The sequence below is a fragment of the Choloepus didactylus genome, chromosome 20 (assembly GCF_015220235.1).
Source record: "Choloepus didactylus isolate mChoDid1 chromosome 20, mChoDid1.pri, whole genome shotgun sequence".
Classification (NCBI taxonomy): Eukaryota; Metazoa; Chordata; class Mammalia; order Pilosa; family Megalonychidae; genus Choloepus; species Choloepus didactylus.
The window spans coordinates 12,241,879-12,267,388 of NC_051326.1; the positions used below are offsets into that span (position 1 = coordinate 12,241,879).

At 40.6% G+C, this 25,510-nt stretch overlaps 2 protein-coding genes across 2 annotated transcripts in view; one reads left to right on the forward strand and one right to left on the reverse strand.

Annotated features, from left to right (window-relative positions):
• Window positions 1-16,986, forward strand: part of FAM228B (family with sequence similarity 228 member B) — a 39,194-nt gene extending 22,208 nt beyond the window's left edge. Inside the window, 4 exon segments of the mRNA XM_037813333.1 lie at window positions 8,193-8,277; window positions 8,279-8,301; window positions 12,826-12,970; window positions 16,806-16,986. Coding sequence (XP_037669261.1) covers window positions 8,193-8,277; window positions 8,279-8,301; window positions 12,826-12,970; window positions 16,806-16,835 — 283 coding nt within the window. The 3' untranslated portion in view covers window positions 16,836-16,986.
• PFN4 (profilin family member 4) overlaps window positions 1-25,510 on the reverse strand; it is a 68,949-nt gene that overhangs the window by 40,805 nt on the left and 2,634 nt on the right. The gene's annotated exons all lie outside the window — the stretch shown is intronic.

Here is a 25,510-nt window from a genome sequence, read left to right on the forward strand (position 1 = left end):
CCACTCTCTCAAGCCCCAAGGATGCAACCTTGTTCTGTAAATGACTCTCAAGACTTTGAAATCTAATGGAATTTGTCCTGCGGGTTTTAGGAACTGTTTTGGTCCTGTTAACCCTGTTTTCCTTACTTTTTCACCTTATGGCAATGGGAATGTTTATCCTATGAATGTCCCTCCTTTGTATATTGGAAGCATATAACTTGTTCTAAGTCCACAGATCCAAAGCTAAAGGAGAATTATGCCTTAGGACCCACCACGCCTGTAGTTGATTTTGATGGGATCTTGTACTTAACTTTTGTTACGGAAATGATTTAAGGTTTTGTGATACTGTGATGGAATGAATGTATTTTGTATTTGGAAAGATAATGTCATTTTGGGGTCCAGGGGGTGGAATGTGCCAGTTTGAATGTATTGTGTCCCCCAAACGCCATTATCTTTGATGTAGTCTTGTGGGGCAGACGTTTTAGTGATTAGATTTGCTTGGAATGTGCCCCACCCAGCTGTGGGTGATGACTCTGATGACATATTCCCATGGAGGCATGGCCCCACCCATTCAGGGTGGGCTTTGATCAGTGGAGCCATATAAATGAGCTGACTCAAAGAGAAGGAATTCAGTGCAGCTGTGAGTGACATTTTTTTTTTAAGTTTTTTTTTTTATTCTTCATTTTATTGAGATATATTCACATACCACACAGTCATACAAAACAAATCGTACTTTCGATTCTTCACAGTACCATTACATAGTTGTACATTCATCACCTAAATCAATCCCTGACACCTTCATTAGCACACACACAAAAATAACAAGAATAATAATTAGAGTGAAAAAGAGCAATTGAAGTAAAAAAGAACACTGGGTACATTTGTCTGTCTGTTTCCCTCCCCTGTTTTTCTACTCATCCATCCATAAACTAGGCAAAGTGGAGTGTGGTCCTTATGGCTTTCCCGATCCCATTGTCACCCCTCATAAGCTACATTTTTTTTTTTTAATCTCCATTTTATTGAGATATATTCACTTACCACACAGTCATACAAAACAAATCGTACATTCGATTGTTCACAGTACCATTACATAGTTGTACATTCATCACCTAAATCAATCCCTGACACCTTCATTAGCACACACACAAAAATAATAAGAATAATAATTAAAGTGAAAAAGAGCAATTGAAGTAAAAAAGAACACTGGGTACTTTTGTCTGTTTGTTTCCTTCCCCTATTTTTCTACTCATCCATCCATAAACTAGACAAAGTGGAGTGTGGTCCTTATGGCTTTCCCAATCCCATTGTCACCCCTCATAAGCTACATTTTTATACAACTGTCTTCGAGATTCATGGGTTCTGGGTTGTAGTTTGATAGTTTCAGGTATCCACCACCAGCTACCCCAATTCTTTAGAACCTAAAAAGGGTTGTCTAAAGTGTGCGTAAGAGTGCCCACCAGAGTGACCTCTTGGCTCCTTTTGGAATCTCTCTGCCACTGAAGCTTATTTCATTTCCTTTCACATCCCCCTTTTGGTCAAGAAGATGTTCTCCGTCCCACGATGCCGGGTCTACATTCCTCCCAGGGAGTCATATTCCACGTTGCCAGGGAGATTCACTCCCTTGGGTGTCTGATCCCACGTAGGGGGGAGGGCAGTGATTTCACCTTTCGAGTTGGCTTAGCTAGAGAGAGAGGGCCACATCTGAGCAACAAAGAGGCATTCGGGAGGAGGCTCTTAGGCACAATTATAGGGAGGCCTAGCCTCTCCTTTGCAGCAACCGTCTTCCCAAGGGTAAAACCTACGGTAGAGGGCTCAACCCATCAAACCACCAGTTCCCTATATCTGTGGTCATGTTAGCAACCATTGAGGTGGGGTAGGCCAATACCCCTGCATTCTCCACAGGCTCCTCAAGGGGGCACTACATCTTTTTTTCCTTTTTTTTTTTTTTTTTTAACCTTTTTTTCCTTTTTAAATCAACTGTATGGAAAAACAAAAATTAAAAAAAAACAAAAACAAAAAACAAAAAAGAAAAACATACAATAAAAGAACATTTCAAAGAGACCATAACAAGGGAGTAAGAAAAAGACAACTAACCTAAGATAACTGCTTTACTTCCCACCTGTTCCTACTTTACCCCAAGAAAGTTACATAATATAGCAACATTTCTGTGAACTTGCTCCTACTATATCCATCAGAAATTAACAGACCATAGTCATTCCTGGGCAACCCCAGAACGTTAAATAGCATATCTGTTCTTCTTGGATTACTGTTCCCCCTTCCTTAATTGCTCTCTATTGCTAGTTCCCCTACATTCTACATTATAAACCATTCGTTTTACATTTTTCAAAGTTCACATTAGTGGTAGCATATAATATTTCTCTTTCTGTGCCTGGCTTATTTCGCTCAGCATTATGTCTTCAAGGTTCATCCATGTTGTCATATGTTTCACGCGGTCGTTTCTTCTTATTGCCGTGTAGTATTCCATCGTGTGTATATACCACATTTTATTTATCCACTCATCTGTTGAAGGACATTTGGGTTGTTTCCATCTCTTGGCAATTGTGAATAATGCTGCTATGAACATTGGCGTGCAGGTATCTGTTCATGTCACTGCTTTCCGAACTTCCGGGTATATACCGAGAAGTGCAATCGCTGGATCGAATGGTAACTCTATTTCTAGTTTTCTAAGGAACTGCCAGACCGACTTCCAGAGTGGCTGAACCAGTATACAGTCCCACCAACAATGAATAAGAGTTCCAATTTCTCAACATCCCCTCCAGCATCTGTAGTTTCCTGTTTGTTTAATGGCAGCCACTCTAATACGTGTTAGATGGTATCTCATTGTGGTCTTAATTTGCATCTCTCTAATAGCTAGTGAAGCTGAACAATTTTTCATGTGTTTCTTGGCCATTTGTATTTCCTCTTCAGAGAACTGTCTTTTCATATCTTTTGCCCATTTTATAATTGGGCTGACTGTACTATTGTCATTGAGTTGTAGGATTTCTTTATATATGCAAGATATCAGTCTTTTGTCAGATACATGGTTTCCAAAAATTTTTTCCCATTGAGTTGGCTGCCTCTTTACCTTTTTGAGAAATTCCTTTGAGGTGCAGAAACTTCTAAGCTTGAGGAGTTCCCATTTATCTATTTTTTCTTTTGTTGCTTGTGCTTTGGGTGTAAAGTCTAGGAAGTGGCCGCCTAATACAAGGTCTTGAAGATGTTTTCCTACATTATCTTCTAGGAGTTTTATGGTACTTTCTTTTATATTGAGATCTTTGGTCCATTTTGAGTTAATTTTTGTGTAGGGTGTGAGGTAGGGGACCTCTTTCATTCTTCTCGATATGGATAGCTAACTCTCCCAGCCCCATTTGTTGAATAGACCATTATGACTCAGTTCAGTGACTTTGGGGGCCTTATCAAAGATCAGTCGGCCATAGATCTGAGGGTCTATCTCTGAATTCTCAATTCGATTCCATTCATCTATATGTCTATCTTTCTGCCAGTACCATGCTGTTTTGACCACTGTGGCTTTATAATAAGCTTCCAAGTCAGGGAGTGTAAGTCCTCCCACTTCGTTTTTCTTTTTTTTTTTTTATCTTCATTTTATTGAGATATATTCACATACCATGCAGTCATACAAAACAAATCGTACTTTCAATTGTTTACAGTACCATTACATAGTTGTACATTCATCACCTAATCAATCCCTGACACCTTCATTAGCACACACACAAAAATAACAAGAATAATAATTAGAGTGAAAAAGAGCAACTGAAGTAAAAAAGAACACTGGGTACCTTTGTCTGTTTGTTTCCTTCCCCTATTTTTCTACTCATCCATCCATAAACTAGACAAAGTGGAGTGTGGTCCTTATGGCTTTCCCAATCCCATTGTCACCCCTTATAAGCTACATTTTTATACAACTGTCTTCGAGATTCATGGGTTCTGGGTTGTAGTTTGATAGTTTCAGGTATCCACCACCAGCTACCCCAATTCTTTAGAACCTAAAAAGGGTTGTCTAAAGTGGTGCGTAAGAGTGCCCACCAGAGTGACCTCTCGGCTCCTTTTGGAATCTCTCTGCCACTGAAGCTTATTTCATTTCCTTTCACATCCCCCTTTTGGTCAAGAAGATGTTCTCCGTCCCACGATGCCGGGTCTACATTCCTCCCAGGGAGTCATATTCCACGTTGCCAGGGAGATTCACTCCCCTGGGTGTCTGATCCCACGTAGGGGGGAGGGCAGTGATTTCACCTTTCAAGTTGGCTTAGCTAGAGAGTGTAATGTCTTAGTTTTAACTTTCTTTCTTTAAAGATAATTTTCTGAGTATACAATTCTTGGTTGACATTTGTTTTCTCTTTGTGTGTTGTCTGTAAAATTCCCTTGTTGCCTGCCCTCCATTGTTGTTTTTCTGAAGTCTGTTGTCATTCTGATTTTTTATTCTTTCTCTGTGGCTGCTTTTAAGATCTTCCTTATGTCATTTCTGCAGTTTTGCCACAGGTATCTAAGGTCAGGTTTCTTTTTATTTAAATTACTGATATATATTGTGCTTCCCAGATCTCTGTATTCAAGTTTTTCATCAGTTCAGGAAAATTCACGGCAGTGATCTCTTTAAATATTGATTTTTCTCCATTCTTCCCATTCTGTGTCACTAGGCTCAAATTAGACATATATTAGACCTCATATTTTAGTAGTCTTAATAGGTCCTTCATATTTTTTATTTCCTTGAGTAATTTCCTTGGATATATTTTCTGGTTTACTGATTCTTTCTTCACTGTGTTAAATATTAAAATTTTAATCTATTAAATTTCCTTTTTTATTTTTCCACACCACTTGTTCATTCTTGATAGGCTCTTTATTGCATTCTCATCTTGGTTATAGCAGCCTTTCTTTCTTTAAACATTTTATACATTGCTATTCTACATTCTGTATCTGACAATTCCAATTTTCGTAGTCAGTGGGAAAGCTAAGTATGTTGATTTTCCCCACTCACTCTCAATTATAATGGTTTTTCTTCTTGTACTTAATGAATTTTATTTGTGAGCTAATTGTCTAACCTTATCTTTAGGTGTCCTATTGGCCTAAATTGGGGAAGCTTTCCTAAAAGGGAGAATTTTCTTCTGCTTCTGCTGCTAGCTAGAGTCACTGATCTGGGGCCAGCTCAGCCCCCTCAGAGTTCTAGTCTCAGTACAGCAGTACCAGGTATAGCTGCCTACTGCCCAGGTAGTACAGGGCTTAGTATCTTGTTAACTCTGCTATTGGCTTCTGCTTTTATGGCTACTCCACCTGTCCCTGCTGCCCCACTATGGTCCCAGCCTCCCACACCTCTGGCCTCAGCTTCCTTTGTGTGTGTGTTTGGGGGGGGTGGGGTGGTTCTTAGAGACCTTCCTTCCTCTCTTGAGTAAATGCCTCAAAGAGTAAATGCTATCAGAGTTCTAATTGTTTGGAGTGAGTGGGTTCCCTTAAGGCAGTGAATTTCAAACTGGCATATACAGTGATGGTTTCCAAAGATTGCCAAGGATTACACAGGCATGGATAATTTTAAGGGACTCAGTTTCCAGATTCTGAAGTCCATATGTACTCTTTCCAAAATTTTATCTGCCTGAGAATGAACCTGCATTCACATTACTCCTTTACCCACTTTTTTAAAAGAAAGGCATACCTTTCAACCTGTGTGTAAAAAATTCTAGGGTGCCAAATAAAAGGGTAAATAAAAATGTTGAACCCAGAGAGACTTTCCTTAATGATTAAACAAGAAAATTTAATCCACAGGTTTGCTGTATTTCCCTGTCACGTATCTATCTCTAGTTCCATATCATCTGTCTGTCTGTCTGTCTATCTATCTATCATCTATCTATCATCTACTTAAGGGCTTTGCTTTAGAATCTACTTGGCTTGTGTTAGGTAGCTCTGAATTTAGAATAGCTGAAGCCATATAGCGATGCTACTTTTAAGTATGACTGGAATATTTTGTGGGACTGCCAAAATATTCAGAATACATTGGCTATAACCTTGGGATAAAACTTTTATGTGATTGCTTTCAGATTTGGTATGCTTTATTCAATATGGTCATTTAAAAATCTATTTTATCAAGTAATATAAAATTTTCATTCCTAGTAAGGCCAGTACTCATTTTGTTTTATTGTAATGAATGTTTGATATTTTTAAAATCACCAGTTAACAAGAAACAAACTTACTTAAACACGATGAAAAATTTTAAATGTCAACTTTAAAATATACAGGAGGGTATGTGGTTTTTTAAAATTCTCTTAAGAAGTATATAAGAAAAACTGTGTGAAGATCATGGCTTAAGAGCCCCTAGTCTTATATTTCTTATGTAAAGATATTATAGTATATTTATTATATATTTATATTTTATACTTTGTTATATTTATATTTTTTGTTTGCACATACTTCCCTCTACATGTACCATAAACTCCTTGAGGATAGCGATTGAGTGGCACAGACTCAGTGTGTGTTTCATGAACTAATGAAGTAATGACTAGATATGGTGAGTGGGGAGAGAAGGAGTCAAAGACGACCCTGAAATTTAAATGTAGGTCACTGGGAGGCTAAAGGTGCCATAGCAGAAGAGGGAAACAGGAGGAATAGGTTCTGGAAAGCAGATGATGAGTTCAGTTTTGTTCATATTGAGTTTAATATACTGGTGGTCCCTTAAGATTGTTGGAAAAGTGAGACTATTGTTCAAGAGTGGAGAAGACTTGGGGGCTGGTGAAATAAATTGAAGAAGCACTTTGGAAGTGAAAACCATTAAGAATGGATTACATGGGTTAAAGGGAGAATATTGGGCAAAAGGAAATAAAAGAATGAGACCAGACGTTGTACTATTAAATTTAGGAGATACTAAGTATGGAAAATTGGGAGGAAGAAAAGAGAAAGCAGCAGCAGTTAGTGAAGTAGGAGGGAAAACAGAAGATTTATCACAGATGTTAGGAAAGAAGGACAAGAAAGATCAGGCACTATGCCAAATGCTTTGGAGGGTAGGGTACTGAGAAGAAGCCACTGGACTGGTTGACTAAGGCCAGTACTGTCCATACTTGTAGTTTGCTTTCTTAGATAACACCCTTCTCCACCAAAGTTCTCATTTTCCTTGGGTTACCTTACTGTTTACTCTCAGTCTCAAAGTTCTGCCCAAGGATAGCCCTACCTAAATTAAATTCCTACAGACAAATGAACCATTGCATTAGCCCTTCACAGCTATATTAACTCAAGAAAACTTTTCCTTTCATTAATAATGCCAATAGGCTTTATATTCTAATCTAGATGACCACCATACCTATTTCTTTTCTTTTACTCAAAAAATATTTCAAAATCCAGTCTCTAGGAGAGCCCACTCTGATTAAAGCAGGATCGGACTGATCCTTTCCATTAATCTTTGTGTGTCCATCTGCATGCTGGGTATACTGAATATGTTAGTTAAGATAATGGGCAGAGTTCTTAGTTTCAGACAACTGAATCTACCATAGAAAAGGATTCATTTATTAAAGATTTGATTGTTCAAAGAATTGTTGGGAGGCCTTAAGAAGCAGGGCTGGGCTTTCAGGAACAGCTCCTAAAATCATGGTGCAGAACTGGTTGGCCAAGGGAGGTGTTGTTTCTGCCATAACTAAGACACTGCAGAATCAGGAAGCTGTGGCTCCAGCTGCTGCCCTCGGAACCACACCAGCTCTGCTATCAGCTGTGCCAGCAAAATGGATCTCACATAGGGCCAGAATCACCCTTCCTGCCAAGTCCTGCGTGGATGCAAGACTGGAGGAACCTAAGGCACCTGTCTGGTACCTTATGGCAACGGAGGCTGGGAAATGGAGTGTTTGGATTCCCTCGGGAAAGCTTAGTGTGGGGAACTACCAGAAAGGGTAAGGGACGTTCAGACAATTTGGGGCAGCCATAAGGGACAAGCATTCAGTATTGCTGACTGTAAATGACACAACCTGATAGCTTCTTGTTACTCAGAATATAAGCTCTCAGCGGATAGGAAGTACCTTAAATTTTGCCAAGTTGATTACTGGTTCTCAGTCAATAGTAAGTCACTCTCTATACAGTTTCAGCAACTTTTAAACAGCTGGTCTCATCCCAGAAATGCACACCAGTTTGAAGTAATGGCATATACCTAGAGTCAGTGTATAATAGTAATTTCTGTATAAATGTAAGGTAGTGTTTTTTCAAAAATCCTAACACATGTTATCTTGTTAAAGGTTAAAAGTGAAAATGAATCTTAATGATAGTAGTTTTGATCTGAAACCCTCAGCAAGAGTTCCTCATCCACCGGAATTCCAGGAAGGAAAAAAAAACAGTTATTTACAAGTAAGCCTGATATTCCATAGCTTTGCTCTTCTTTCATTTAAGATATTTGGTTATTTTGCCACCCCTGCCATCCTTTCAAGTTGCTGGAGTCAGTGCCAAGGCATACTCCAGGCTCCATGATGGCCTGATGTCAAGCAACTCCTACCACTGCGTCTAGGTGAGATGAACCCTCCCGCAGCTTTTTATGGTTTAAAAGAATATATGGCTAAGACACTCAGAAATAACAAGCACAGAAATGGGAAAAATTTGTTGGCAACTTGTATTAAAGTTAAAAGGAGATATTAATTAAATTAGAACAGTAAAAATAGAATTTTTGACCAGTTTCAGTTGGTACTAGCTTCTTATAAGAGGGAACCCAGAGTGAAGAGATGTTATAACAAGAGAAGTGACATACTACCATGCTTGTAGCCTGGGAATTCTCTCAATTAACAAGTGTTGGAGATTGAATTATGTCCCCCACAGAAGACATATTCAAGTCCTAATCCCTCTCTGGTCCTGTGGATGTGATCCCATTTGTAAAAAGGACCTTTGAAGATGCTATTATTAGTTAAGGTGTGGCCAAACTGAATGAGGGAGGCCTTAATTCAATATGGCGGAATTCCCAATAAACAAAGGAAACTGGACTTGTTAGAAGCCAGAGGTAGGACAATTTAGAGAGATTGCCACATGATGTAGTACTAACATCACCAAAATGTACAGACACCACGAGAAAGCAAGCTCTGCCAATACCCAGATGTTGGACTTCTAGCCTCCAAAACCATGAGACAATAAGTTCCTATTGTTTAAACAACCCATTGTGTGGACTTTGTCATAACAGCCCTGATAAACTGAGACAACTAGTTATGGAGTTAAAAGTAAGATATTTTTCTACATAGTTATAGATCTTGTTAACCATCTGATTAAAAAATAATAAGGTCCCTCATACAGTGTTGATGGGGATGTAAAATGACACAGCCACTTTGAAAAATACTTTGGCAGTTTCTCAAGTTCAACATAAAGTTACCATGTGACCCAGCAACTGTACTCCTGTTTCTATCAGGAAAAATTAAAGCATATATACACACACAAGTATTCATACATGAATGTTCATAGCAGTATTATTCACAATAGCCAAAAACGGAAACAAACAAAATGTTCATCAGCTGGTGAATGGCTAAACAAAATGTGGTATTATATCCATATGGATGGAATGTTATTTGTCAAACTGAAACATGCCACATGAATGAAACTCAAAACCTTTCCACCCAGTGAAAGAGCCAATCACAAAGGACACATATTGTTTAATTCTATTTATATGAAATGTCCAGAAAAGGCATATCTATAAAGACAGAAAGTAGTAGTTGGCTGGGGCTGGTATTGGGAATGGGGAGTGACTGCAAATTCTCATGAGGTTTTCAGGGTGATGAAAATGCTCTAAAATTAGACTGTGGTGATGGGTGCATGACTCCATAAATATACTTGTACTATTAAAATAGGTGAAATAAAAAAATTATTAGAGAAGTTGTAGGTTTACAGAAAAATCATGCAGAAAACCACAGAGTTCCCATATACCTCCCCTCACACACAGTTTTCCCTATTGCCACTTGTGTGGTAACTTTGTTATAACGGATGAAACAATATTATTTTAATTATACTACTAATTATAGTCCACAGTTTACATTAGGTTCGCTGTGTTGTACAGTCCTATTATTTTAAAAAAATATTCTAGTAGCATATAAACAACCTAAAATTTCCTCTTTTAACTACATTCTAACCTAAAATTCAATGGAATTAATTACATTCACAATGTTGTGCTACTGTCACCACCATCCATTACCAAAACTTTTCCATCACCCCAACAGAAACTGTACCAATTAAGCAATGATGACCCTCTTTGGATGGGTCATCACTTCCTGTTTCTTTGACATACAATCTTTGTTTCACACTGTACATTTAAAAATTTTAGTGTTAATTCTGTTGCTTAAGTCTGTATCCAGCTAGTGATATAACAGAGATTTCCTTGAGTGCCTGGAGCTAACAAAAACAAACCAAAGGTAGGTTAGTATAGGCTGTAGTGAAACAGTGACACATCCTAGAGTAATTTGGGCAGATAATAAAAAATATATTTACAGCCTCCCCCTCCCCAGCCCCGAGGATCTGGGGGAAGGTGCGGATGTGTTGGACATCCTCACCTGGACTGGTGTTGATGTTGTCACAAACATTGGGACTGGCGGTTTGATGTGCTGAGCCCTCGAGCATGGGACTTGCCCTTATGAAGCTCATTACCACAAAGGAGAGTCTAAACTTGTATGTAATGGTGCCTAAGAGTCTCCCCCTGAGTACCTCTTTGTTGCTCAGATGTGGCCCTCTCTCTAACTGAGCCATCTCGACAGGTGAACTCGCTGCCCTCCCCCCCTACGTGGGACCCGACTCCCAGGGGTGTAAATCTCCCTGGCAACGCAGAGTATGACTCCCGGGGATGAATGTGGACCCGGCATCGTGGGACTGAGAGTATCTTCTTGACCAAAAGGGGAATGCAAAATGAGACGAAATAGTTTCAGTGGCTGAGAGATTCCAAATGGAGTCGAGAGGTCACTCTGGTGGACATTCTTATGCACTATATAGATAACACCTCTTAGGCTTTAATGTATTGGAATAGCTGGAAGTAAATACCTGAAACTACCAAACTCCAACCCAGCAGTCTGGACTCCTGAAGACAATTATATAATAATGTAGATTACAGGGGGTGAGCAGTGTGATTGTGGAAGACCTTGTGGATCACACCCCCTTTATCTAGTGTATGGATGAATGGAGGAATGGGGATAAAAACTAAAGGACAAATGGGGTGGGATGGGGGGATGATTTGGGTGTTCTTTTTTCACTTCTATTTTTTATTCTTGTTCTGGTTCTTTCTGATGTAAGGAAAATGTTCAAAGAGAGATTGTGGTGATGAACGCATAACTATGTTATACTGTGGACGGTGGATTGTGTATCATGGATGATTGTATGGTGTGTGAATGTATTTCAATAAAACTGAATTTAAAAAAAAGGAAAAAAACACCTTTTATAATCTTTGCAAATTGGCTCTGCATGGCTGGTGCTCTCCTTCAGAGTTTAGCCTTCCTGTCAAAAACATCTATCCAAGGCGAAAGTGATGCACGTGGTCCTCTCTGTCTGTTCTGAGCCTCAGTCATGTCCTGGGCTTGTGCTTGCTTGTGGCCTTAGGAATTTCCCTCTACATTCCTATGATCCAGCACTCACCCTTTAACTATTTTCCAGAGTTTTGAGGAAGATGGCTCTGTTTGCTGGTTGTTTAAAGATTCTGTGGGGGGACAGCACGCTGGAGTGTTTTAGTAGGCCACCATCTTGGTCGGCTGGCAAAAATGAGTGAATTTTATGGTATGTGAATTATACTCCAAAAAAACTATTGGTAACAACATCATCACTGTCAATCAAAAAACAACAAAAAAAAAAACCCTAAAAAGGTGGGAATAAAAAATGAGGTTATATGATGATGTTTTAGTTAGTTGGCCCAACAATTCCCCCTCTGGTCCCATGAAAGTTCCCAAGCTGCAGTGAATTGTCCCTTATTCTTTTCCTGGAATCGGCTCATGAATTTGATTAGATAAACAGAGCTGGTGGGCTTGTTACACTAGATGGCCTGGTGCTGGTGTGATCAGCTAGAGAGAACTCATTGCCTTACAAGGAAACTTTAATGTTTTAAAAAAGTAGAAACAGTTTGAGGTTGTTAGGGACGGAGCTTGGCCATAGTGGAGTTCTCAGTATCCTCGTGGGGTGGTTTAACAATTTGCTGCTTTGTTTCTTGAATAGGAGCCTGTAATTGAGGGAGAAATAGAAAGTTTTAAAACCAAGTCCTATTCACTTGGGTAGCCGAAGGCCCTTAAAAAAGTTGAATGATTTGAATCATTCTTTTATACTAGTTTCCAAGGGAGAAAGTTCTACTATCCCTAATACATACCTGTTTTGGGGAAGATTTTAGGATAATCATCTTAATCCTGCATATTTTCTATAATTGGCTGTAAAAGGAGACTTTTTTCCTCAAATACTTCTTCTAGCAGAGTGAAACCCAAACAGGAAGGAGAATATTGTATTGTTATGGCATACCTGGTAGCTTACCTTTGACACAGAGGGTTATGTCTGTGATCTCCCTCTGGAAAGAGAAAAAGGAAGATTGGATTCTCTTCCATGAATTAGAGAAGCATTCCAGTTATGACAGCAGGAGTGGAGAAGACACATTTGTCTTTGACAGAGTTAGACTTTCCCGGGGAGGGCCTGATGCACAACTCCGTAGGGGTCATTGACTCAGAAGGAACCTCACTCTGCTATCTGTTTACGCAGGAAAGAGATTTCAGATGAAAATATTACTAAAGCAAGGTAATGCTCTCTATATGGGTTTCCTTTTCATAAAAATGTGTAAATTCATATAGAACTCATTAACTTCAAATTTAAGTAAAAATACTAAATGCTACAGTTGAGTTGATAAATAGTTCAGAGAATTCTTTCCTTTTTGGGTCTTCCTTACAGAAACAAAGAGTCATCCCCTCTGGAAAAGGAACCTCTACGTTATCAGGAGGGGAAGAATCCAAGCCTGAAAGAGGCTGACTCTGAAGGTCACTTCTCTTCCTTGAACCTCAGCCAGGAGGTAGAAAGGAACAAGGAGCAGGATGTGGTAAGAAAGATCTGAGGTGGCTCCATTCACAATAGACAAGACAGCAAGTTGCTGGTACCAACATCTGCATAGCTGGGAAATTCTCTGTATTTCCAAGAAGAGGAGTGGCAGTGGACAGCAAAAGAAAGAGGGACAGAGTAGAATCACTGCGAGGCAGGTTTCCTTTACTCAGAGGGAAGAAAGAGCATTGCCCCTAGCCTTGGTGGAACTGCACAACTGGAGGGGCCCTTCGGTAGATGGTCTGTTCCATCTGGGAGCTTGCTAGCTTGCTCTCTCCCCTGTCTTCTCCCTTCTTTCATCTCTGCACCATTTACCACTTAGCACACCCAAGCCAGACCCCAAATTTTGTTCCCCTTATATTAGTCAAGACAGGTAGAGATCTTTTAAAAGGACCATCACTAAATTAAAGTAGTAAAACTTAAGAAGTAAAATGAAAGCCCCACAATTACAAACGTCAAATGTATAGAAAGGTAGGTGTTCACAGAGCACAGCTTTCTCATCCTGCCTGGTCCAGCCTGCCGCCTCCAGGTCTAGTTACCATTCCTCCTCTTTTGTCCTCTTCCCCACTCCCTGTGTCCCAAGAGGGTCGCCTCTTCTAGGAGCAGATGTAGAGGAGAAGATACAGCCTCCCCCCACCCTCTGAACCTCCCAGGGAGAAATCAATACGTGAACGGCCTGTTTACTGAGTAATGCAGTCTTTGCATCTTTCTTCTTTTCTGATTGTCTCTCTCCGTTTCCCCAACCCTATCCCTAAAGGATAATGGAGCTATTTTGTTCTACTCATTCATGGGAATTTTTTAAAATTTTTAAATAATTTCAAACTTATAGGACAGTTGTAAAAATAATCCAACACCCACACAGAGAATTCCATCATACCACTCATGGGAATTTTATTGAAACTCTACTTTCTGTTTTAACTCTTTTTACTCTCAAGTTTTAGCGTCCTCCTATGTGCTTGCTTGCTTTGTTCCACAAAATTTTAACAAGCACCTGCTCTGACACTGCCAGGCAGTGTGAGTTAGAGTGGTAGACACCAGAGAGGAAGCCCTGACCTGAGGAGCTTACATTTTGATGGGGGAGATGGACAGTAAGCAAACCAATAAACCTATAATATCCTGAGAGCTGGTAATAAGTGCACTGAGGAAAATCAAACATCAATCATACAAAAGATATAGGGAGTATGGGGGAACAGATGGGGTGGGGGAGCCATTTTAAGAGATGTCGGGGGCGGCTCTGCAAGGAGATGGCATTTATGCAGATATCTGAATGGAGTGTGGGAATGAGAAATGGAGAGAGCTGGGGGAAGAGTGTTCAGCCAGACTGACTGACATAAGGAGAACTCTGAGATGGGAGTGAGGCTGGCATATTCAGAAGACAGCAGGAAAAGGCCAGTGAAGGTGGAGCAGAGGGGGAGTTGAGAGAGGTCAGATGGGAGAGTCGGAGGGGAGGCAGGCATCCATCGGAGTGGGGGTCAGAGGCCATGATGAGGACTGAGTACAATCCAGGGGTGTGAGGGGAAGCCATTCAAAGGTTTTTGGACAGGGGAGAAATGTGTTCTAATACGTTAACAAGGGAGTAATATGACTGCTGCAATGGAGAGTAGTTATCTGAGGGCGGGAGTGGAGGCAGGAGGCCGTCAGCAGGCCGGCACAGGAGGCCAGGCTGGATCCCAGCGACAGTAGTGAGGTGCTGAGAAGAGAACAAGCTGACAGAGCTAGTACATACTAGATGCAGGAAGTGACTGAATACAAGAAATCACAGACAACTCCTAGAATTTGTCCTGAACACTGGGTGGATTATGTCCCATTCACTGAACTAAGGGAAGTTTGCAGGAAAAGCAGTTTGACAGGGGGAGGGGGAAGTGCAAAAGTAAGGAACAATTCTGTTTGGGGCAGGTTAAATTTGAGATATCTATAACCATGACATTATATAAGGAGGATTTGTAGGATACAATTGTAAAGCACCTTAATTTTTTTTCTTACTGTCCATTTAAATCTGTCCTTTGGGGGTAGTTCTTCCCTTCCTTGGACATCCTCAGAAAATAAAAAGTTTCTGCTTATAAAGACAGTCTCAGTTCAGTAATTAATATGTCTAATTATCATATTTGATATAATGACCAAAACTTCAATCTTCACTTCAGGTCACCTGTCCCCTAGGTTGGGCCTGCTGCAGGCTGGCTGCCACGGTGGAAAAGGAGAGTGGGGTGACGTCTTCTCTCTTTCCCATTGTACTCTTATTCCTCATCCCCACGTCTTGCCACTGTGAATTCTGACATCTTCAGAGTCATTGTGGGATGGAGGAAGGAGAGGTAACAGAGGGGCAGGAAGTTCTTAACTATTAACTTTATGAAGATCTCTGTTAGTGCAAAGCAATCCTGAGGCCTGGCAGGCATTAAAGGCTAATGCTCTCTCTCATGGGGCACTCCAAGTGATCTTCAGAGAAAATTCTGATTGCTGGAGATTTCCCACCTGGTAACTTCCTTCCACTAGTTTTGCTGACATCCCCTTGTTCCTCTAGGCAGCCCTCTGAGACCTGATCTAAGGTAACACAACCTGATTCCTTTTCTCATGGGGGCCCATTTCTGGGCCACTGCAAGCATGCACTCTTGACCTGTTTTCAAGAGAGTGGTGACTTCCTAAACTAATTCTAGGTCTGCTGCCAAGGCCACTTTAGGCAGGCCTCTCATCCTTAGTTTCCAAAGGCACGAGGATGATGTCAGGCCACCATGTCGCTGAGAAGAGGGCTGAGGACTAGTCCTGGAGAACTCCAGGATTTAGAGGTTGGGTCAAGGAGGCAGAGCCAGCAAAGGAAAGCAAAAGGAGTGTGCGGCTAGTAAGGCAGGAGGAAAACCAGGAAGCTGTGATATTGCAGGAGCCCAGTGAGGAAGCACTTCAAAAAAACGCATGACCAAACATGTTCCTGCTAGAGGACAAGCAAAACAGGACTGGAAACCATCCTTTGGATTTAGTGAGGGTTAAAAATAATTGGTGATTTTAACTGTGGAGGCAGTTATAATGAAAGCTTGATAAGAGTAGGTCTGAGAGAGACTGGGGGTGAGGATGTGGAGATAGTGAGAATAAGCAACTCTTTTGAGGAATTTTGCCATGAAGGGAGCAGAGAGTACATGGTGGTGGCTGGAGAGGGTGGGGAGAAGGGAAAGTTTTTCCAAGATGCTAGTTATTATAACATGTATGTTTGCTGATGGGAAAAATTGATAATGCCGGAGAGAGGGGCCTAGCAGCACAAGCAGAGACCTTTGGCAGGTGAGAAGGTGGTATCCAGGGCTCCAGTGGAAGGGTGGGCTGTCTGAAGTGGAGCAGGGAGAGTTCAGCCATTGTAAGAGGAGGGAAGACGGAGTACGTGAGCATAGATGAAGGCAGCCTAGTGAATTCTGTGAAGAGAAGATTGTTCACTTCCGTTTACCTCCATCTTCTCGATGTGAGAGGGCATCAGATAGTGAAGGTGGAGAACAGAGATTAGGAGGTTTGAAGAGAGAAGGGAAGAAAGGAATCTAGCGTTTTCTAAATCACAACAATCCTAGTGTAAATTAGCACTCTGGGCATACTGACATCTGTAAGCAGGACCATAGGGGGTCCCTCAACGCCGTGATCTACCCCACCTCTGTAAGGTTGGCTCTGTCCCTGAATATCTGCACATTTCTGAATTCAGGCAGTGTAAGGCAGTGTAAGAAGAGGCTGAGGCAGGTCTGGGTGGCAGCCCTGCCTGTGAGATGAGTCATTTAGCTCTGGCAGGTCTAGGTTTCAAGGGGATCAGCTCAGCTAAGCTGAAGAACTCCTCTATCACACTCAACTCTTCTCTTCTGTCACCTGAAAAGGTTTTAGCAACTAAAGAGAACATACCCTGATCCCTGACTGGTGAAAGAGGACCCGAAAGAAGGCTGCTTCAGAGGAAGCCGTGTGCTAGCCAAAATCATTCAGCGCGAGGCCAAGGAAGGCACTCAAGAGTTGTTCAATCTGTAAGAAAAGCATCTTCAATAAACTTCATTTAATTTTTTAGTTCAGTGTCTGTGATAATTAAGAAATGACAATACTGCGTATTGACATTTATAGCAAATGTATTTCTCCCAGAAGTTAAGAAATATTGCCTAAAAGATCCAAATGATACAGGCATACCTTGGAGCTACTGCAGGCTTGTTTCGAAACCACTGCAATAAAGTGAGTCACGTGAATTTTTTGGTGTCCCAGTGCGTATTAAATTATGTTTACATAGTACTGTAGTTTATTAAATGTGCAATATAGCATTATGTCTAAAAACACAATGTATATATCTTGATTAAAATGTGACACAGAGATATGGAGTGAGCACATGCTATTGGAAAAATGGCAATTTGTGGGAAAAAAAATGTCTACAAAGCGCAATAAAATAAAATGCAATAAAATGAGGTATGCCTATAATAATGTTTACCTTACTGGGGGCCCATCTCAATTAATTTGGTCTCTTCTGAAATTAAGGTCTGCACTCTTTGTTTAGGTGTCCTTAAAATCCATACCCACATAATCTTCCCAGGTTTTCCCAACATTCTTAAGGAAGTTTAAAAATTCATTTTAAGTGGGGCTATCCCCTTGCTGATTCCTACCCTTCATGTCACCCTCTGGCTCATGTTGAGTTTGAATCCTAGTCACAGGAAGACTATTATGTCTCTCTAGGCATAGAGCATAGAGGGCAGAATTTTATTTTCTTTAGGCAAAGAGGACACTGGGAACTTTTTCAAAGGGCATGGGGGAGTCTGAGTTCTCCAGCTCCATCCGTTGCGCACACATACATAATTGCCAAATGCCACCTCTGTTCCAGTCCATGCTCTAGCTTTACATAAAAGACTGAAGGCATTGTTAATTCCACTGGGATTGCAATTCAGCAACCACATGATCACTTTATGAACTTGAGGGCCACAGACTGGGATTTACACAGAATGGAGGCCCTGTTTTGTTTTGTGTTGTTTTGTTTAGCTTTTTATTGTGGTAATGTCTGTACAATTCAACATTTCCCATTTTAACTTCTTGCATGTGTACAATTCAGAGGTATTACATTCATGTATTTATTTTAATGCATTGGCTATAGCATTCTGGCATCTGAGCTTATTTTTTTTTGCTTTAAGTTATCCATTTTACTTACCCTCTCTTTCATATTCATCACCCTCTTTAAATTATTCTACCATGTCAGTCTCCCTGTGTCTCACTCCCAGTTAACACATGGTTCCATGTGATAACTAACATAATTTAAAAAAAAAAAATTATATTATGGAAAATTTAAAAAAAGTATACAAAAATAGAAATAACTGTATTGAAAAACTCATAATCCATCACCCTGCTTTAGTAATGATCACCTCTAGTCAATCTTGCTTCATCTTCCCTGCATCTATTTCTCAACCCCAACTGGGTGATTTGGAAATAAATCCCAGCTATTATATCACAAACTATAGTTTCCCACTCTTTTCTCTGCACTTGGACAGAGATACCAATTCCAAATACTTTACATTTCCTTGGAAGGTGTTCCTTGTAATCCTGTTGCTGGTGTTGTTTCTATATTAAGATCCTTTGGTTGTAAGTAACTATCTAGAATTATCTGAAGCAAAAATCCATTGGAAGCATACTGAGGTATCTCTGGGAATCCTGAGAAAAATATGAATTCTTCAGGCAGGGCGAGAACCTTGACAGCACTGGGCCCCAAGCGGCAAGAACTCTCTGGCCTTCCGTCTAGAGTGCTCTCGTGAACACATCTCACATCTCTCCCAGGCTCTGTTTCAATTCCGAAGTCTAAAGTCCTGGGGAAAAGACAGACAAGCTGATCCTGGCTTGATCAATTAGCCACCCCCAGAACAGGGTCACACAGCCCAGCACTGCCATCAAGAGCCCACCCCCGTGAGTGAGGTCAGGGTTTCCCAGAGAAATGGGAAGCAGACATCATGAAATACTCGTGAGATGGGACAAAGGAGAGCGGGAGGTCACTGATGGAAGACGAGGCGAAGGGACAGGCAGGGGCCTTAGATGTCATGCCAAGGGGGCTGGAATTTATGGGGAGGCAGTAAAGGATTTTAAAACACTCTTTAGTTTTTTTCTTTTACCTTACCTCCTCTGCCAAACCAGCTTTCTAGAAACCAGATCAGCATTATAAGGAGCACTGTTACTTCACCTTGATTTTATCTGGAGAAAGAAAAGGCTAGGAAAAGTGGGCTGAGTTCTGTTCCCTGAACTGGTCACTGCTGCTTCCCCCATCATAGGCCCTCTGTTCAGCTGACGAGGCGGGGAAATTTCAGAAGCCTTTTAAAAGGCAGGCCCTATCTATTTTAAACTTCTTTAACATGGAAATATAAACGCAAGTTTGTTCTTATGGACAAGGTTGATTTTATATATATATATATATATATATATATATATATATATGTTGATTTTATATATAATCACACACACATATATTTTGGTATGTATATATATATATACACCAAAACTTTTTGACTTAAGAATGTTTTTTTTGATTGAAATGTTTTGCCTGTTACATTTTACGTAAATAGAGATACTAACTAGGCAAAATGGCCACCAGAGGACTACTGCAGAGTTTCAAAAGGTTTGATGCCCCCAGTCTCTTAAAATCTTTTTTATTATACTGACATTGAATTTCACTTCATGTAGAAGTCAGGATTATGTTTCATTTATTTATTTATTCATTAATCACTTACTAAGTATTTATTAACTGCCTATTTTTTTCCAGGTACTGCTCCAGGTGCAGCAGGTATAAAGATGAACAGATATGGGTCCTCTGCCCTAAAGTTTAGTGGGAGAAACAGAGAGTAAAAGAAAGATTTTAATACTGTGAGATCACTGCTTTAGTTGGGGTATGTATAAAGAGTAGCAAGGTCCTAGGTGGAGAATCAGAAAAGGACTAACTATTAAAAGGATAATTTTTAAAAATATTTCCAACATTTAAAGAAGACTAGCTTGCCTAGGAACATCAAGTAAAGAAACAAATTCTCAGTTTTTAGATCATATGAGATTGAAACAATCTGAAGCAGTAAATCAGGGAAATATTTATTTTCAAATTAAATAATTTCTGTCAGGCTTATCATAAGGAAACAGCTATATATAAATCACAAATCCTATGAACTACCTTTTGCTTATGCTTAATAAATTTCAACCATCAGTGTATTACCATCTTCTGCCAAAGTCTATTCCACAGGACATTTCTGTTTACCTGTTATTTGGGCTGGTCCTGGATGGTTCCATGTTATGGGGAAGACATGAAGATGAGTTCCATAGAGCCCCCTTGCTCAAGAGGATCATATTCTACAATGAAATTGCTGAAAGATCCCTCAACTGGCCTGACTTAAACCTCTACATCATGGTCTGCACATTTAAGTAAACCACAGTATTCTGGGTCTTACCTCTTAGACCATTTTTGTCTCAGCAGAGAAAGAATTACATATCTATCTGATATTCTCTAAAGGCTCATAGCCATGATGAGCAGAACAAGGCTTTTGATCTTTGTCTTCCCTCTCTGGGTATGCTTATGAGAACTCAAAACCCATCCCTGGGCAGGCCAAACACAGTTGTGTGAACATTGCCTTAGCTGTGGTGAGATGGGCTGCTTAGCTCCTGGGAATCCCATGAGCTGTCATTTTCTAGCCCAGTGGCTAGTGGAAACAAACTGGGGGTCAGTGGGGGTGAATGAGCTGCCAGATGCTTGCACAGGTGGTGGAGAGGGCTCAGCCCAGGAACTACTTACTAGATATGTGACTTTAAGCAGCTCTCTTAAACCTTCAGAGCCTGAGTTCCCCCTCCACAAATCAGCAGAAAAAAGGATATCTGCTTGAGTAACCTCAGAAGTGGATACACTTTCAAGCTAGTGAAGCTTAAAGCTTAGGGCCTCTCACTACAGGCCCCTTCTCAGGCTCTGCGAGGCCCCAGCAATGTGTTCACACAGTCATGTATTTTTGTAAAGTTTTCAAAACTAAGATATTTTAACAATAATTTGTTAAGATTCTGTCTCTTTCCATTACAATTTCTCCTCTGTCACGCTTCTTTTCACATAGGGTGGCACTTGATTGGCAATGAGCATTTTTAGATCTGGCTAAGGGAAAGTTGATTTGAGAATGCATTTAGTCTGGATTTAGTGAAATGCATTTCTGTGATTTGTAGTTACCTCCTTGAACAGATAAGCTATTAGTAGTCATTCTGGTATGAGAATGACCTCCAGGAACGCACCTGCCCACTGGGCTGACTCTTTCATCATTGTGCTGTTAAGTTACAGGGCCAACGGTCAACCCATGATGTAAGTCTGTCCCATGGTGCCAGGTATCAGAAGGGTGTGGATAGTAAAGGAGAAATATTTGAGATGTACTAGCCAGAAGCTAGTCTGGGGGAAATTCTTCCAAGCAGCAGACATGTAAAACTGTAGGAAAATTTGGTTCTTATTGATGCCTTGTAAAAACAGAAGTTCTCTCCTATCAGGAACATACTTGATATACAGGGTACACAATTTATAAATGCATTATTTTTACTCTTGGATGGATTTTATTAGAATTTATTATAATTCTTATGTTCTAGGGTACAAACCTATAGCAGATCTATAATCAGCAAGTATGTCTCTGTGTGAAGTCACATGAATTATATATCCCAACATACTGGATTGTGTACAGCGTATCTGATGTATTTTGTCCTGAAAGTCTGGTGGTTCCAGATGAAATGGCACACAAAATTGCCATTAATGCAGCAAAATAGCATGAAGAAACAAGGGTTCCAGGGACAAAACTCCTGCACAGATTCATCAATAAGTTAATGTATATGGTTATGTAGCTTAACACAATATAGCAGTAATTTCAAAATGCATTTGAGAGATACTTCTTCTGGGAAAATGCAGTAGATGTACTTTCCCTTATTCCTCTCATTAAGTATAACTAAAGACCCTGGGCATTATACATAAACTGAATTTAAGAAAACTGTGAAAGGTGGAGAGAAGGTAGACCACATAGGAACCTTGAGAATCAAGGAATGACATAGTAATGAGTTTGCTGGGTTTTCTTTTTGCCAGCAATCTGTAACAATGACAGGAGCAGACAAAAAAAAGCACCCCAAAAAGCTTGCTCTCTCTTAAAGGATCAAGAAAGGGGCAGGCTAGTAAGATGGAAAATTTTTACACAGTGAGCACTCTACTCTAGCCAAATATGACAACAAACAAACAAACAACTTTGGCCCCACCCACACCAGCAGAGGCCAAGTGGGGAGCCTAAATGTCAACTCTTTGCAGCTGTAATGAGGTGCCCTGACACTCCCAAAAGGGTGGTGCCAGAGAAGGCCAAGTAGAGAGCTGGGGCTTTATCCCCACTGACCAGTAACAAGGCACCTGCTTCCCACTGTGTCAGCAGAGACCACCTGGGGATCTGGACTTCCATCCTTACCCGATATCCCTCCTCCTCACCCCTGGAATGGTGTTAGAAGTGGCCTAGTGAGAGTCAAGACCTTCACCACTGCCCGGTGGTGATGAGGCCACCTCCACTGCGGTGTCAGTGGAGACAATGCAGGGGGGCAGAACCCCTACCCCCACCCAGCAGTACCAAGGAGCCCGCTCCCCCAAGTGTAAATGGAGGCCAAGACAGGGACCGGATTCCTGCCTCCACCTGGCAGTAACGGGCAGGCAGACCCCCTCCCCTGTGAGAGGTGTCCGAGAAAGCCAGTTAAAACAGAAGGTTTAATATAAGATTCGGCGTCTCATAGTGTGAAAATGTCCAGGTTGAGAAACAAACAACACCCTCAGCAAATGACAAAGCAAAGGAGACCATTTCAGAATAGCTCCCGCTATATATATTTTACCACTTACCCTGCACCAGATGGCTTCCAAGCACTTGACACGTATTAGCTAATTTAATCCTCTCAACAACTCTTCAAGGCTGGTGCCATTATTAGGCCCGTTCTACTGATGCATAAATAGAGGCATGGAAAGATTTAGCAACTTGCCCAAGGTCACCTAGCTACTAAGTGGTGAGGAGAGGTGGGCACAGTGGGGTGGCAGAGGGAGTGCAGCACACTCCACAGGAACAGGTAGTGATGCTGCTAAAACCAAAGGAAGAGGGTCTTCAAAGTCAGGAGTTCTGTATTTCAGCAGGCTATTTGCTGGTTTTACCCAAAATGACTAGATTTTAATTTTAAAAACAAATTATGCTTCTGACTTGAAGATGATAGTGCCAAGTCAGCATTTACTGCTTTTCTTGTAAATCATCCAAAGGCAGTAGGAGAACAGAAATAGAAATAACAACAGAGATCTAGAAACCCCCTCTTTGAGAAAACTAGATGACAGTTAAAGTCCAAACCACAAAATAGGAGGAGACAGAGCAGAAAAATGGGAAAAAAAGAACAATGGTGATATGGCTGCACATATCAGAAAGAACTGGCAAAGTACACTCCCCAAGGTATACTCTGCATGTCCCCAAGTCTCTTGTTTGCAAAAGCAGAAACAGGGTGCACAGTTCACAGTGGGTGCATCTCTGAGAAGCAATGACATTGAACAACGAATCCCATGGACAGGCATCTTTGCTATAGGCAGTCAGTTCATATAATAGCAGGAGAAGAGAGACTAAACCATAAACAGCTTTTTGGCTGTCTGCTCTGTTGACTAGGGAGAAATAAAGGCTGAAGGAACTCACAAAATCCTGGGTTATAAAAAAACTTCCTACCAGCCTGAAGTCCTCACCAAAACTTCCTGCAAATAGCTGTGTGATGGTTTGAAGCTGCATATACCCCAGCAAAGATCATGTTCTTAAATTTAATCCATTCCTGTAGGTTCACACGCACATCGTGATAGGATCTTTTTTTCCAATTCGATTTTATTGAGATATATTTACATACCCTACAATCATTCACAGTGTACAATCAATTGTTCACAGTACCAATTTTAAGCATTTTCATTACTCCAAAAATAAATAAATAAAAATAAGAATAAAACTACCAGTAAAGAATAACACCCAAAAGATTCCATCTCCCCATCCCCCCCTTGTAATAGGATCTTTTGGTGAATAGGATCTTAAGATGCAACCCACCTCGATCAGGGTGGTTCTTAATCCTCTTATTGGAATCCTTTATAAGAGGATAAAAGACAGAGAAAAGACACAGACAAAAGGCCCAGAGAAGCTCACAGAGAAAAGCCAGAGAAGCTGAGAGACGAGGACACACACAGAAGCTCAGAGAGGAAGGCACTGAAGCTAGAAGCTGGAAGCAATGAAACCCAGGAGAGAAGGGAGAGACAGGCAGATTTTACCATGTGCCTGGCTGTGTGACAGAGGAATTGAGGATCGCTGGTAGCCTTTCTTCAGGAAGAAGGTATCATCCTGTTGATGGCTTGATCTGGACACTTTCACAGCCTTAGAACTACAAACTTGTAAGCTAATAAATCCCCATGTTAAAAGCCAGCCCATTTCTGGTATACTGCATTTCGTCAGCTTTAGCAAACTAAAACAAGCTGGGTTAGGAAAAACTCACCTCTTCCAGAGATGAGTGATCTAAAAGGAACCACAACAGGACACAAAAAAGTATAAGGAAAAAATGTGGAAATAAACAAGTGAGGAAAAAAGAGCAGACAAGAACACCCACCAGAAAAATGTTTTCCACAGATGAAATTTGTGATCAAATATTTTGCCAATAATAATAATAATAATAATAAAGATGAAGCAATGGCCTCTTTAAAATATGGTCACAGCAGCATTACTCATTATGATGGTTTAAAGCTGTATATACCCCAGAAAAACAGGCTCTTAAATGTAATCCATTCCCATGGGTGTGAACCCATTGTAGGTAGGACCCTCTGATGAGGTTACTTCAGTTAAGAAAAAGTGTAGCCCAGTCCAATCAGGATGGGTGTAAACCCAGTTACTGGAGACCTTGATAAGGCAAGTGAAATTCAGACAGAAAGGAGAAAGCTACAGGATGCAAGAAGCTACATCTATGGAACCTGAAAGAGATGGGAAAGACTAGAGACGCTACTATGTGCCTTGCCATGTGAGAGAGGAGCAAGGATCACCAGCAGCCAGCCCCAGAACCCCAATCTTCAGGAATAAAGCATGGCCTTAATAATCCCTTGATTTGGACTTTCTTTTGGCCTCAAAACTGTAAGCTAATAAATTCTCATTGTCTATAATAACCCACTTCATGGTATTTGCTTGAGCAGCCTAGGAAATGAAAACACTCATAATTGAGGGGGGAAGAGGGAAGGAAACAACCCAAATGTCCATTGACTGATAAATGAATAAATAAAATGTGGTATATCCATATAACAGAATATTATTTGGCAATAAAAAGGAACGAAGTACTGATAGTAGAAGCTACAACATGGATGAGCCTTGAAGACATAATGCTAAGTGAGAGAAGCCAGTCACAAAGACCACATACTATATTATTCTGTTTATATTAAATGTTCTGGAACAGACAAATCTATGGAAGTTCAAAGTATATTGGCGGTTGCCTTGGGCTGGGGAGGTTGGGGATCAGGATGGAAGGAGAGTGACTGCTAATGGGTACAGGATTTCTTTAGAGATGATGA